Source organism: Amblyomma americanum, chromosome 1 (genome assembly GCF_052857255.1).
Source record: "Amblyomma americanum isolate KBUSLIRL-KWMA chromosome 1, ASM5285725v1, whole genome shotgun sequence".
NCBI lineage: Eukaryota > Metazoa > Arthropoda > Arachnida > Ixodida > Ixodidae > Amblyomma > Amblyomma americanum.
Window position 1 is genome coordinate 27,497,699 of NC_135497.1, and position 13,865 is coordinate 27,511,563.

At 45.0% G+C, this 13,865-nt stretch overlaps 1 protein-coding gene across 5 annotated transcripts in view; it reads left to right on the forward strand.

Moving 5' to 3' along the window:
• The window catches only part of mgl (low-density lipoprotein receptor-related protein megalin), a 158,107-nt gene extending 148,563 nt beyond the window's left edge, over positions 1–9,544 (forward strand). For 4 of the 5 annotated variants that reach the window (XM_077645080.1, XM_077645091.1, XM_077645085.1 and 1 more), the window contains 13 exons: positions 2,424–2,678; positions 3,203–3,337; positions 4,041–4,163; positions 4,257–4,385; positions 5,256–5,409; positions 5,482–5,628; positions 6,483–6,703; positions 6,798–6,977; positions 7,066–7,188; positions 7,288–7,458; positions 7,549–7,639; positions 7,717–7,825; positions 7,904–9,544. In XM_077645080.1, the coding sequence (XP_077501206.1) occupies positions 2,424–2,678; positions 3,203–3,337; positions 4,041–4,163; positions 4,257–4,385; positions 5,256–5,409; positions 5,482–5,628; positions 6,483–6,703; positions 6,798–6,977; positions 7,066–7,188; positions 7,288–7,458; positions 7,549–7,639; positions 7,717–7,825; positions 7,904–8,257 (2,192 nt within the window). In that variant the 3' untranslated portion in view covers positions 8,258–9,544. The remainder of the gene's footprint in view (positions 1–2,423; positions 2,679–3,202; positions 3,338–4,040; positions 4,164–4,256; positions 4,386–5,255; positions 5,410–5,481; positions 5,629–6,482; positions 6,704–6,797; positions 6,978–7,065; positions 7,189–7,287; positions 7,459–7,548; positions 7,640–7,716; positions 7,826–7,903) is intronic. The other variant, XR_013310170.1, reaches the window with a different exon arrangement.
• The last annotated feature ends 4,321 nt before the right edge of the window (positions 9,545–13,865 follow it).

Consider the following 13,865-nt stretch of genomic DNA (forward strand, 5'->3'; position numbering starts at 1 on the left):
CTACCTCGAGTCTGCCTCCTGCATGCAAGAGTTGCGGCTTTCCCTCATAACTAAAATGCTTGGGAGAGCAATATGGTAGACCTACGTGCAACTCTGGGCCAAAAAACATGTGGATTGAGCCTGCACTTGCTTTTACCGCTACCTCGAGTCTGCCTCCTGCATGCAAGAGTTGCGGCTTTCCCTCATAAATAAAATGCTTGGGAGAGCAATATGGTAGACCTACGTGCAACTCTGGGAATCTATAAACCTTTCCGGCCTGATTGCTGTTATATTGCTTGCTGGACTGCTTTTCTGCACCTAGTCCATCGTGCCTTCAGCAGGGGTGCACAGTGAATTAGTGAACTACAGTAGAATCTCGTTACAACGAACTTCACGGGACCGCCGAATTTAAATCATTATTTTGAAATATCCTAGTACTGAAAAACCATTATTTTCATGTCAGTAATGCATCACAAGAACTAAAATTACGCACCTTTGCAGCAGATTTACGTGTTGGTAAGTAAATAATAAACGATAACGCTGGGCACAGTTTAACTACAATTTATTGCTTGAAGAAGTCTTATCTTCTTCTGGCGAGTAGACGACAAGCACTACAGGACGAACGCCTCCACATCCTCGACCTTCCTGTGCACGTCATCGGGGATATCTTTGCAGCGCCCAAGGAATGATCGGGTCTTCTCTAGAAAGACTAGGACATCCGAGCCGGAAACAATCTCTTCCTCTTCGTGCGCTGATCCAGTGTCGGCATCGTCTTCGTCGCTTCTACATTTTTCTTGCTCACGCACTTGATTCACGATGTCTTCGGTGGTGAGCTCCGTGGATGTAGCCGGCGTGCTGTCGCTATCCACATAATTCGAAAGTCGCTGTCCACATAAGCCGCTGTCCACGGTAGTTGCCCAGCCGCAGACGTTTTCTTGAGGGAGCCAGCTGTGACTCTCGATGTAGTTTTATGATCTTGTCCGGATCTTTGAGCATCGTTGCCATTGTTGACGGTGTAATGTCAAGCTCCCTGCACAAGTCCGCTTGCTTTTTTCCAGCAGCTGCGACAGAATGTCCGCTTTTTCTTTAAGCGAAAACTGGCGTCGCTTCTTTTTAACGCGGGGGCCAGGAGAACTCATTGTCAGCAAAGCGAATGCACAACACAATCACAGCGCCGATAACTTTGCAGATCCTAACGTTCGCTGTCGACGTGGTGACACTGCGCTGAATAGGCTTAACACTATTGCGCAGTATGTGACCACACGCTGGATGGATGATAATGGCCTTACCCTTTGTATCGGGCGGCAGCTTGCGCCGCCTAGCCTATATTCATTCAACGCGACACTCGCGTGATGGCGATACCGCTGGGGCTGTATCCGTTGCAACGAGTTCCCCAGCGCATAGCTGATGCTTCGGATGATGATGACCGGCGTCAGCTTCAGGGATTTGGTACGGAACTTCGACGGAACTTCGTAATAACAAAGCGTCTTGCGACGAATGCGAGATTGAATTACAAAAGTTATTCTGAAATATTCGGTAATTTGAAATTCGTAGTACTGAAAGTTTTTTACATTGAAAGTATAGGCATTTTGGCGGGGATTTAAAAAAAATTCGTAAATCTGAAAATTTCGTTAATCTGATGTTCGTAGTAACGAGATTTTACTGTATAAGGTGACGCCCAGGGACTGGTCGCCAGATAGAAAAAGTGGTCCAGTGAGTAATATGGAGGTAACCACATTGAAAAGGTCTATAGTACCCCTCTGCCAGTCGCAACTGCAAATTTGCCCTCTGGGAAAGGAATGGGATGAGGAGTGGCCATTATAAATTAATAGCCTCTCGGATTTATTTTTGGGAGTAGTTACGAGCAGTGCTGGCTTCACCTAGCCAGAGTAGGTGGGCATGTCTAATCTGCAGGCACATCGCTCACTCGGTGTCGCTAGGCCTTGAGTGCTCCACACTGAAGCTGTAGTGGAAAGTGCTTTGGAACTAGCCATTACAGAAACATGTATTATTGCTCCTGCTTGCTCATGCTGGTAGGAACACACAAGTGATTTCCTTCAAGCTTATAGGGGTGAAGCATGCGGAAAAGCAAACCTGGTGAGAGCCGCCTCACACCGATAGCCGCGGGTCGCACACGGGGAATCCAAGCAGTCGGCAGATGAATCATTAAAGGCTGTCTTGCTTTGGATCGCATTGCCATGCACACATTTTTCTGTCTTGATTCAGATTTGCAGCACCTGAGGTTGATGTGATGTCTACTAATAAAGTGCTCCGCGAGCCTCTCTCATTCCGGACAGTTCCCGCTGGCCGTTGTATAAAGTGGGGCGTGCATAATTTTTCGTTGTATGGCCAAGGCTTTTAATGCATTATTGGCATGCATAGTCGTAGTCCCGCTGTAATGAGAACTTTTCGCTTCATGTTCTCCACTTCAATTCCCTGTGCAGAGGACCACAAGTGTGATGTAACAAGGAAGTTCCAATGCCAGAACAACAAGTGTATTCCCTTGTGGCAGCTGTGCAATGGCAATGATGACTGCGGAGATGGCAGTGATGAGAACAACCACCAATTGTGTGGGAAGCTCACGCCGCTTCCATGCCTTGCCACAGAGTTCAAGTGCACTAATGGGAAGTGCATCCCCAGAGCGGAAGTTTGCAATCACAAGGACGACTGTGGTGACCTCTCCGACGAGCGTGGTTGTCGTGAGTATTATGTCTGCATTGAGGCTGAACAGCAAAGAAACAAGATATGCTTGAAACACTATGCTATGCTATGGAAATACTGAGCTTGAAGCGTAGTGTTATGTGCACGAAACATATTCATGGAATATGAAGAAAATGAAATAAATTGTAAATGTCAGCAGTGCAACTATCAGAATGGGCACAAACAGCAGGGCCAACCGTAGAACTATGGTTCACATGGCACTGCTTGGCTAATTTGTTTCAGGCACATATATTATAGATACCAATAGCACTGCAATGAACATAGGCATGTCCATGTTTATAATTGCAAAGTTGACATGTACAATTTGTCTCAAACCAACCAGCCTATTAGCATACAGTGATAAAATGGAGTGAGCTGTTTGAATGCTGTTGGATTGTACTAAAGTATGTGATAGAAAACCTATAAGTACGACCAATCGTTGTTCGTGAAGAAGTTGCTTTAGGCTGTAACAAGCAATTGAACCATATGCATTCTTCTTTTCCAACCTCTGCTGCAATTTCAGATGAAGGCACATGTGATGCTGCTACACGAGGAGGTTGCGAGCACAACTGCACCACCTTGGGTGACTCTAATGGCTACATTTGCACATGTGCTAGTGGCTACAAGATAAAAGATGATGATCCTAAACGATGTGAAGGTGTGTTGCTACTTATAGTCTCAGTATTTTGTAAGTCTAATTTCTAAGTTTTAAGAATTGGCACAAAGACCTTCTGTGGGCTAGTTGGTATATGTGATTACTATTGGGAAATCATAGCACTTGAGGATTACAAATACTACATGCTTGAGGATTACAACACACAGAACACAAGGAGGGAATAACATGGTTTAGAAGATACATTTGAGACACAAACATGGATGCTAGTTTGTGTCTCAAGTGCACAGTAACATATATGTTAATCCATTCTTCCCTCTCGTGTGCTTTGTTATCCTCAAGCAGTGATTTTTCAGTAGTAAGAATTGATGTATGGCGATATTTCTTAGCTGTCAAAAATGAGCCATTGCTTTACCACCTGATGACTATCCAATTATTTTTTATCTCAAAATTTCTTTGGTTCTGCTCTGTTCATTTTTGCTTTGACTGGCTTTTGTGTATAGTAATTGGCGTTGAGGGCTAGGGAGCTTTTGTCTTGAATGTCAGGGAAAATGTTAAACGGCTTGAAATACAAGGAATTCACTCAAAAGGTGGCATGTCAGTCACTCAATTTGCATGTGCTTCATGCTACTAGCATTAAACAGTAAGTTATTAGAAGGTACTTGTTGAGATTAATCTTTTGGGAGAGAAAAAGAGAATGCTTGCTCACTGTCAGCTCATTGCTTTATTGACTTCCTTTCTGTTGTAGATATCAATGAGTGTGCAACTTTTGGTCACAATTGCTCGCAAATATGTGAAAACTTGATGGGTGACTATGGCTGTCGTTGCAAGGAAGGCTATGAAATGTTCAAGTCTCACTGCCATGCCAAAGGTATTTACACGTTCTCAAGGCAGTGTTCTCAATCCAAACAGCTTTTGTTGAAGTCGGTCGATCCATATGTCATTTTCTACATTTTGTTTGTAGGGCCTGCTCCCATTGTCCTCTACACCAATGGACCTGACATCCGAATGCTTGACATGAAGAATGAAGTTCAAAGCTCAGTCATCACTGGAGAGAGCAGGGTCCAGGCACTGGATTATGACCCCCGTGAACGTATGTTGCATCCAGAAACAGTGTTTGCTGGTTTGAAAAAGTTGAGAAACTACCATGTAGCTGGAACATATTCATAGAATAACAGTACAATAGCTCCAGGACAAAGACACACAGAAGGAAGGGTGGAAAGGACAAGTGCTGTTGTTCTACCAATATGTCCCAACTACAGTACCAACTAGCCCAACAATTAACACTGCTGAAGTACCATGTAGCTCGTGAAGATATCAAACACCCTTCTCTATTATCGCTGCACCACTGCCTTTCAGTAAATCTGTTCACACATGCATGCACGTGCACTTGTATAGGCAAGAACATAAGTAAACAGAGCATATAAGTAAACCAAGGCACTTTGTGTGCTTGTAGAGAACTGCCCCGATGATCATTACCAGCCTGCACATACCATACCTCATGATTTTTATTAGGCAAAATGTAAATGGGGTTAGAAGGCCATAGTGTGCTCTGTTTACGTTTGTTTGCACCTGTTCACGGAAACATTAACAAAAAAAAATGGCTGAAGGATTCTGGATTCTGGTACCACTGCTATACTAATTTTCTTGATTAAGCTGTGGCACATAAATGCCAGGAGTTTGCTGCGGGTATTGCTGTTAGTATATGTGCAAGTTGTATTTGCAAACTGAATGCGTATTACTCACTGATGACAGCCTTTTGTTGCTTTATTTCTTACTTTCTTTTTGTCTGAAACATACTTCAGTGCTTTTCATGGCTACTTCAGTTTAGTTCAGTTGAGAAATCATGTTGCTTAACTGCAGCATAGGTGCAATGATCAGCCCTCTTTTTCCAATTTCCTCTCTGTAAAATAAGCTGTACAGCTGTTATTTCTTTCTGATCAATTTATTTGTTGCTTTGCAGATATGTTGTACTGGACAGACTCATATGAAAAGACAATTAAAAGAGCATTCCTGCCAAACTTGACTGACGTCAGTGCTGGCATTGGGTTCCCACAGAATCTGGAGCTGAAGGGCCTCACAAAGCCAAATGCTATTGCGGTAGACTGGGTTGGAAGGTTGGTTTTGTTGCAAAGCTGACAGCATGGTCTATGTTGCACAATTCTGACTGCCTCTGCGCTTATTTGCAGAACTATTTACTGGATGGATGCGGATCTGTCGAGCACTCGTCCCAAGGGTAGAATTTTTGTTAGCCTCATTGATGGCCGATACCGAAAAACACTGCTGTCGTCCAACTTGGAAAGGCCCACTTCCTTGGCAGTTGACCCTGACATGGGGTAAGTGACTGAAGGTAGTGATACTGATAAAGTGCAGGTCTAATGCACCAGAACAGTTGTGAGTTTTGATGCAAGATGTGGTGAGACATCTTGGTTAATATGAACTTCCTGAACAATAAATGTGCATTTAATTGTTTGTGCATGGGCAGTGTAGTACTTTACTGTCTACCAAAATGCAGACATGGATGGCTGGATACTGAGCTTGCTGCTACAGAACTAGTGCCACTAGCATTTCTGGCCTTGGCTGCTCTTTTGTTGGTATAGTACTGGTACAGTAATTGTACAAGGTATGAGTGGCATCCACAACAAACTTTAGAGATGGTCTTGTACCATTGCATCCTTTGGTGTTGATTCTGGCCAACATGTTTTGTATGTATCCAGGTACAGCTTGTGCTACTGTGGCATTGGGCAATGATCGGATTAACTAAGCATAAATGAAGGACTACTTTCTGACTTAAGCTTCCTACAGCATGATAGAATACTTTTTTTCCTAACTTTAATTTTGCCATATTGGTGGTAAGTTATCACAAGTAACCATGTCTTGCATTGCCTATTTTTTGTTGAGGGTATGCATTAATATCAGCATCAAATAAAATGTTAGCAAGGAAAATGGAGGAGGAACAGCAGAACAAGGTCATATTTGAGGGGGCTAGATACTAACAGTTTATTTTTTCTTCGAAAGAGTGGTCTTTACGAGTTTTCAAAGTGTTAGTGGACCCTGCTTGTGTTTCCCACTCGGCAGCAAATATTTTTGTTTCATCTGATGCTGATGGTACATGACATGAACAGCTTTACAAGTGTTTGAGGGGCTGTTGGTGTTGTTTGCCCTGATATTCCTGTTTAATTGCTTGTAGGTGGATGTTTTGGTCAGATTCGGGCTCCAACCCCAAGATTGAAACAGCATGGATGGATGGCTCAAAGCGCCGCATCATTGTGGGTGACAAGATTGGCTACCCAACAGGCCTGACTATAGACTACGCTTCTGACCACAGAATTTACTGGTGTGACAGCAAATTGAACACCATTGAAACCGCTAAGCAGGATGGCTCCAACAGGGTTGTTATTGTCAGTGGTGGTAAGTAAGCTGTGGAAACATTTGCCAAAGTGTGTAGCTAGTTTGGGAGTTTGCTGCTGTGAAACTCAGTGTTATTTTTTTTTCATCTCCCAAGATCTGATGCATCCATTTGCAATGGACTTGTTTGAAGACAGTATTTTCTGGGTGACGAGAGACTCTGGCGAGATTTACAGGCAGGACAAGCATGGACGAGGTGTGAAGGTTAGAGTTAAGAGGAATGTTGAGAACCCAACTGGTGTCAAGATCTTCCAGCCACTCAAGTATAACCTTACCGGTATGTCCCAATGCAAAGTGGTGAACTGTGCGATAGCGTTGGCAAGAGACAGCTCTTTGAATATTTGCTGCTACTTTTGGACTTTCAGTTCCTAACCGGTGCCCATCATCAGGCTGCTCTCATTTGTGCCTCTTGGTTCCTCAAGGCTATCGCTGTGCTTGCCCTGATGGAACTTCTCTCCATGTTCTGAACTTTGGCAGCTGTGATGCAGGTCAGTGAATAGAGTGCACTCAGACAAAGTGTCTAACAAAGAAACTTCTTGTTAACGGAAGATTATAACTTTTGCCTGTGTCAACTTTTACTTCGCTAGGGTTTGAAGTGCCAAAGCCACAACCGTACAAGTGCCCTTGCCGCAATGGTGGCCGCTGTGAGAGCGTCCGAGACGAGCAGATAGTATGCAGATGTTCAAGTGAATATGAAGGCATGCACTGTGAAAACTTCATTGCCCGTAGACGGATATCATCTCTGGGAGGGGCAAGTGGTAAGATCTGCTCAAAAGAACACTTCATTGCCACACACCCTTGATGATTGATTGGTGTATGCTTATACCACCTTGTCTTTGTTGATACAGGTGTTGCTGCCGTGCTGGTTCCAATCATTGTCGTCCTCATAATAATGATTGTAGCTGCCACACTCTTCGTATGTGTGCGTCGACGCCATTTGTAAGTGCAAGTGCCATTAGATTTTCTTGCTGTGTAAATAAACAAAAAATGCTAATTCCCCCATTGCAATGTTGCAGCAAACAAAGTGGGCTTGGAGGAAGCACACAAAGCGTGTCCTTCAGAAGTGGCACCAACGTGGAGTTTTCACCAAACTTTATGCGAACTCGGCAGGCAGAGACAAATGCCGTAAGTCTTTCTGCCCAAAGCTGTAAAGCTGCCTCCACTATCTTTTTTTTTTAACATTTTGTATTTTTCGTTTTGTAGGAGTCGTTGGATGCTGACTTCGGATTGAATGATGTGAACAAGGCTACAGACTTTAGCAACCCCATGTATGATGCGTTGGGCAATGCCGATGGCACGGCAGGTGCTGGTGAAACAGGAAAGGGAGGCTTGTATGAAGTGGCTGGTGATGTCTTCGACAAGAAATATGACAAGAACTGCTTCGACAGCAGCAATAAGGCGCCGCCAAGTGTGGGATCTGCGGTGCTACATCCTTCAATGGTGCTTCATCGGTCATCTCCACACGTTCCTTTACGGCAGACAGCTCTTGATCCAACAACCGTGGACACAGACAAAGACACCCAAAACCTGGTGGAAGAAGACAAGTCAGAATGCTGAGTGTGTCTGCATACAATGAGGCAGGCCCCCAAAACAGGTGAACTGGCTGGCAATAGAACTGTTAACAAACAAAGACTCGTCTTCGAATCGTGGTCATTCTAGGTGTTGCATATCTTGTTTGGGCTGGGGAGTAGACTTGTAAATATGGTATTAACTGTTTTCGAAGAGACAGGCAGAGAGCTATATTGTGTGCAGCCAGCAGCAACGGTGCATCTGCTCTGGACAAGGACTAGGCACGATTACTGTTGCCAAGCGCTTGCCGCCCGCCCTCCACTGAAAGGTTGCAGGCCAGAGCTGGTGGGCTCAGTGCTGTTATTTATGTCATGTATAAAGCAGAAAGAAAAGCCTTGCACGGCCACGGCTGAAATGCCTGCAGAGAGAGGCAGGTGCGGAGCCTTCATTTCCCCAACTGAGAGCTCGCTCCCACTTGCATGTGTCCCTCCGAGAACGCACAAGTCTGGCATGGATCAGAGGCTTGCCCCAACCACCAGTCTTGCTTGGATGCGTCTTCTCACAAGACAGAGTTTGTTTATTTGTGGATTGATTTTATAAACTGTTTTTATGTTATACAAGTTTTTTTTAATTGCACCCCGCTATGCTTTTACAATCGAGTTTCGCTGAAGTCACGTGTGCCCAATGCGTCTGTGTGAGTATGCCTCTGATGATAGCAGTGTCTTTTACTGGCCAGCTTTTATGAAAGCCCTGCATCTTTCCAATGCCTGGAGGTCTGTCTGCCTGGCACCTTCACCCATGGTAGATGCAGGGCTTTCTTCTTCCTTGATGCCGGCCTGTTCATGCAGCAGCAGGTAGAAAATGCCTTCAAATCAGGAAAAACTTTGTGGCATTCATGGTGTGTGTTCTGGACTGAGTGCTTGGTGTCCAACGGGTTTCAGTCTGGTTACTCAGACACCTGCTGCTGTGAACAGGCTATCATGGTGTGTAATTTGTGACACAAGTGCTTGATGTGTACATGTGATATATTTTTTTTTTGTAAAAGCTTAGACACGCCATACCTGCTGATAACCCAATACCGTATCATTCCATCTGTTCATTCCATGTTCGGTACAAATGTGTGATATAGTTTCCACTCTTATTTTGTTTGTTTTTAGGCAGGCAAGATGATGTTTTATAAAATTGATGAGTCTTTGCTCTGTTGTGACACATTCCCTCCCACTTCCCTCTCCCACATTTTTTTCTGTGATTGCGCTCAGGTGCCGATCAGCTTACAGTTAATCTATGAAATTCTCATCTGCCATTTGAAAGAACAATAAATTTGTAATACTTGAAGTGTGTTTACTCCACTGTTATATGCATGCTCAACAAGTAGTATGAATAATTGTTCTTGTAGTATCTGGCCTTTACTGTGTTCTCTGCACATCGTTACCCGCATAAGCCGAGCAAACTGGCGTGTGGCCTCAATCCTTGCCTTCTCTTTCCGTGCTCAGTGGTTGTGTACACTTACTGATCATCCGCGTTTACATTCTGAGTACTGTCTCTTTGATTGTCTTTCGCTGGCTTTTTCATTGGTTTCAGATGAAAGAAATTTATCTGAGAAAGATTGAAGTATGCTAAACTCTCATAAAAAATGTATAATACCGTGTACATAATTATTTTTTGTAAGCTTCAGGAAAAATAATGCAAGCCTAAACCTGTGCATTCTGTCATGTACAAGTACAGAATGTCATTACCTCACCGAAATGAGCTTCAGCATTGCACTGGGTCCAAAGCAGGATTGTATCGGATGTTCTGCCGCACCTGTAGTCGGATACAACTCAAGAACGAAGCAGCAAATTCCCCTCCAAGGAGGTTCTCCAGCCAATGGCATTGGCATATCATAGTGACACCGCGGTTAATCCCTTTGCATCTGCCAGCCATCCGTAACATCACACTAGCAAGTTAACGGGATTAACCGCAGCATCATGGCAGTTGGCTGACACCGTTGGCTGGATAGCTTTGCCGCTTTGTTCTCGAGTTGTCCTGGATGGCTGTCATTCTATGGACCTCACTGAATCCCGCATTAGGACGTGATTCGGGCTTCCTTGGTGCGGTACAAAATGCAGGGTATTTCGCAGGAAAGTAATTTGTTCTGTGGTCACTTTTTCCTGAAATTCATTCCTGCTCAATGATGACAGTTTAGTGGCTGTTGCCATGGCTTTATGGCCACTACAGTGCAACTAAGTTGGCGCTACTGCATTCATTATGCAGGCTGTTTCACCTAAGACTGTTACAAATTTTTCCCCCAGGCGAAAATTTGCTGCTGGTTTCCTGCTGGGATTCTACTTGTTTCAGTAGTACGTGTTTATTAGCGCATTCCCAGTAGCTACTGGAACCAGTAGGTGCTGGTACCAGTAGCTGCTGGAACCATTAGCTTCCATTATAGCAACATCTACTGGTACTCACCTATGGGGCAGATGCTTGAAGGCTAAGGAAAAGGGTTCAACTTAAGGACAGCACAGCAATCTGTGAAAGAAAAATGATAGGTGTTTTTTAGAGATGGGAGGAGGGCTGGGTGGATTAAACACTGGTTGATGACATCCTAGTTGAATTCAAGAGGAAGAAATGGGCTTGGGCAGGGCGTGTAATGCGAAGGCAAGATAACCGATGTTCCTTTATGGTAACAGGCTGGATTCCAAGGGAAGGAAAGCTTAGCAGGGGCGACAAAAAGTTAGGTGTGCAGATTAGGTTAAGAAGTTTGTAGGGGGAGGGTGGCGCTGCAGCTGGCACAGTACTTGGATATGGGAGAGACCTTTGTCCTGCAGTGGGCATAGACGTGCTGATGATGATAGCACCGAAACATTAAATTTAATTCTCTTTGGATAAACCATATTCATACAATGTCCTTTAATTTTGCAAGCTTTCTGGAGTGTTAAAAACGAATGTTAAAGTAACTTCCTGAACGTTACACATAAAATTGCGAAACGCACTCGCAACCTACGATAAAATATCCTGCTGGACCGTGAACTCTTGCTTAAACACAATCTGTGAGAGCTGCATGAAAACCACGTATTTGTGCTTAATACAATGCGAATCTGCCTGTAGTAGGAACGCAAGTACAGCTTTAAACTCCACCCGTAAGGTAGCAATTAGAGCAATAAAGCACTATACAAAAAACAACTTGCATCTGGAACTCGCATTCTCTCATTCTAATACATTATAAGGCTCATGTATATATATATACCCCCATTATGGGTGTTCCAAAGGTGTTATTGAGGAATGGTTAATTAGCAAAGCTTGCGAATGGCTAATTAGCAAAGCTCCCTAATTAAATTTTGGCACTATTACAGTTTTTAGCGCTGACAGTCTGAAGAGATTTATGGTGTCTTCGGCTGACGGCACTCGTGGAGTTTTCCACGCACTCGAGCGGTGCTCCACGTTCGGCTGGATTCCACTCGTGCAGTGCCTTACGTTCGGCTGGGACGAGCACGACACGAGTGCGCGCCACCGCGCCACCGTGGAGACCGACGGTGGAGCGCGGTGCAATCTCGTCGTGCAGCTCGCGCTAGCAGACGTCTCGGGCGGACGATGCTGTTGGCGCAGACAATATCACTACACAGTGGCCGATAGGAAGCATCGACGAAGAGGAAAAAACGCGAAGCATCACAAGTTGGCATATTTTAAAGAAATGTTGAATATTGTAGCGGCTGCAATGCATTTATTCGCGCTGCAATCATGCAGCCACCGGCCGTGGAGCGCTGTGCCTTGACCGTTTGAAAAAATTAAAGGTTCGTCAATATTTTTAGTGCGGCGAACGGCAAATGCGGTTCATCTGCCACGCCTGCACTTTATGACATCATACAGTATTGTGCGTTTTTATCGCTGACACTTTCAAAAATTTCCTCGCCTCAACCGCTGGCTCGTTTGCGGTGAAACTGCACACAGAGCTTGCGTATTATGGTAACTTTTGTATCGTAGCAAGTTTGACAACGGTGCTTACTTAGTTCAGGCGCACATAATGCGAAAACGTAAGCGTCTACGAGAGATCGGCGAGCCAAAACCCGCAGACGACGCTTTTTCGCTGAGAACCGGCAGTGGCGCCATCTGTTTTCGGCAGCGGAAAGCGTCACGACTAGGCCGCCGAGGCGAGCGTTGCAAGGAGCGCGGGCAAATGAGATACGCCTGGAATTGGTTTGTTTTTCAGTGCTATAATTTGAAATTACTTAAGATGAAGCAAATGCCGAACAGCATATTCAAAGGGCCCGCGCTCCTTGCAACGCTCGCCTCGGCGGCCTAGTCGTGACGCTTTCCGCTGCCGAAAACAGATGACGTCACTGCCGGTTCTCAGCGAAAAAGCGTCGTCTGCAGGTTTTGGCTCGCCGATCTCTCGTAGACTCTTACGTTTTCGCATCATGCACGGCTCAACTAAGTAAGTACCGTTGTCAAAATTCCTACGATACAAAAGTTACCATAATACGCAAGCTCTGTGTGCAGTTTCACCGCAAACGAGCCAGCGGTTGAGGAGGGGAAATTTTGGAAAGTGTCAGCGATAAAAACGCACAATACTGTACTTTTTGTCAACGTGAGCGTAGGTTAAAAGATGTATCAATACAGTGACAATGTGGGGAGCTGAGATTGGATTGAGAATCGTCGGCAGATATTTTCGGAAGTCACTCTAGCTGCTGTAAAACGTATGCATCAAAACCAGCGAGCATAACGCCGTGGTGTGTCTGACAAACCTGCACAAGCACAGTCGCAGTATTTCATGAGCATGGTCGTGGTTCCCGCATTGCCCACCGTCGCTATGAACGCCGGTCCTGCGCACTGTTACTGAAGGAGTTCTTGCTAACTGTACAAATTGCTGACTGCAGTCGTTGGTGTCGGCCGCTCGTAAAAATGGCATCTGAGATCTGTGAGAGTCTCAGAGGCCACGGTGCACGAACAGAGTGCAGAAAGAGCAACGGCACTCTGAGAATGTTTTGCACGTTCGGCTGAGGTGCAAGTGAACGTGCCACTCGTGTAGTATTTGACGTCACTTCCTAAGCACCGGCACGGAGGCAGTGCGGCTCAGCCGAAGACACCATTAGGTGCAACATTGTGTTAGCTGAAGAAAATTATTGCCACGCAAACAAAGAAAAAAGTTCTCCAAACAGAACAGCAAAAGTTATTTGGCTGGGACCAGTACAACCTGCAGAAAACCAGTTAAGAATCCTGCTGGAACCAGTAAAACCAGTAGAAACCAGCACCATCCCATGAACTGCCGCGTTGGCTCAGTCCGAAAGACGCGGGTTCGATACCAACCGCGGCAGTCGCATTTCGATGGAGGCAAAATACTGGACGCCTGTGCACTGTGCGATGTCGGTGCACATTGAAAGAACCCCAGGTGGTCGAGCTTTCTGGAGCCCTTCGCTACGGCGTCACTGATAGCCTGAGACATTGAATCCCCATAAACCATCCCATTAACAAATTTTCGCCTGGGTAGGTTTTTTGAGTTAGGTGGTGGTGGTAGTGGTTCTTTTATTAAAATAATAGTGAAAAGGAAGGTAAAAATTTTTGCTAGCCCCGGCATCTGCCATCGATACTAATCGAAGCACCTGAGCTAGGGCAGCGGAAATAAAGAATAGGAGGCAGAATGGAGAAATGAAATGAAAGAGGTGAGGGGACAGGGAGAGAA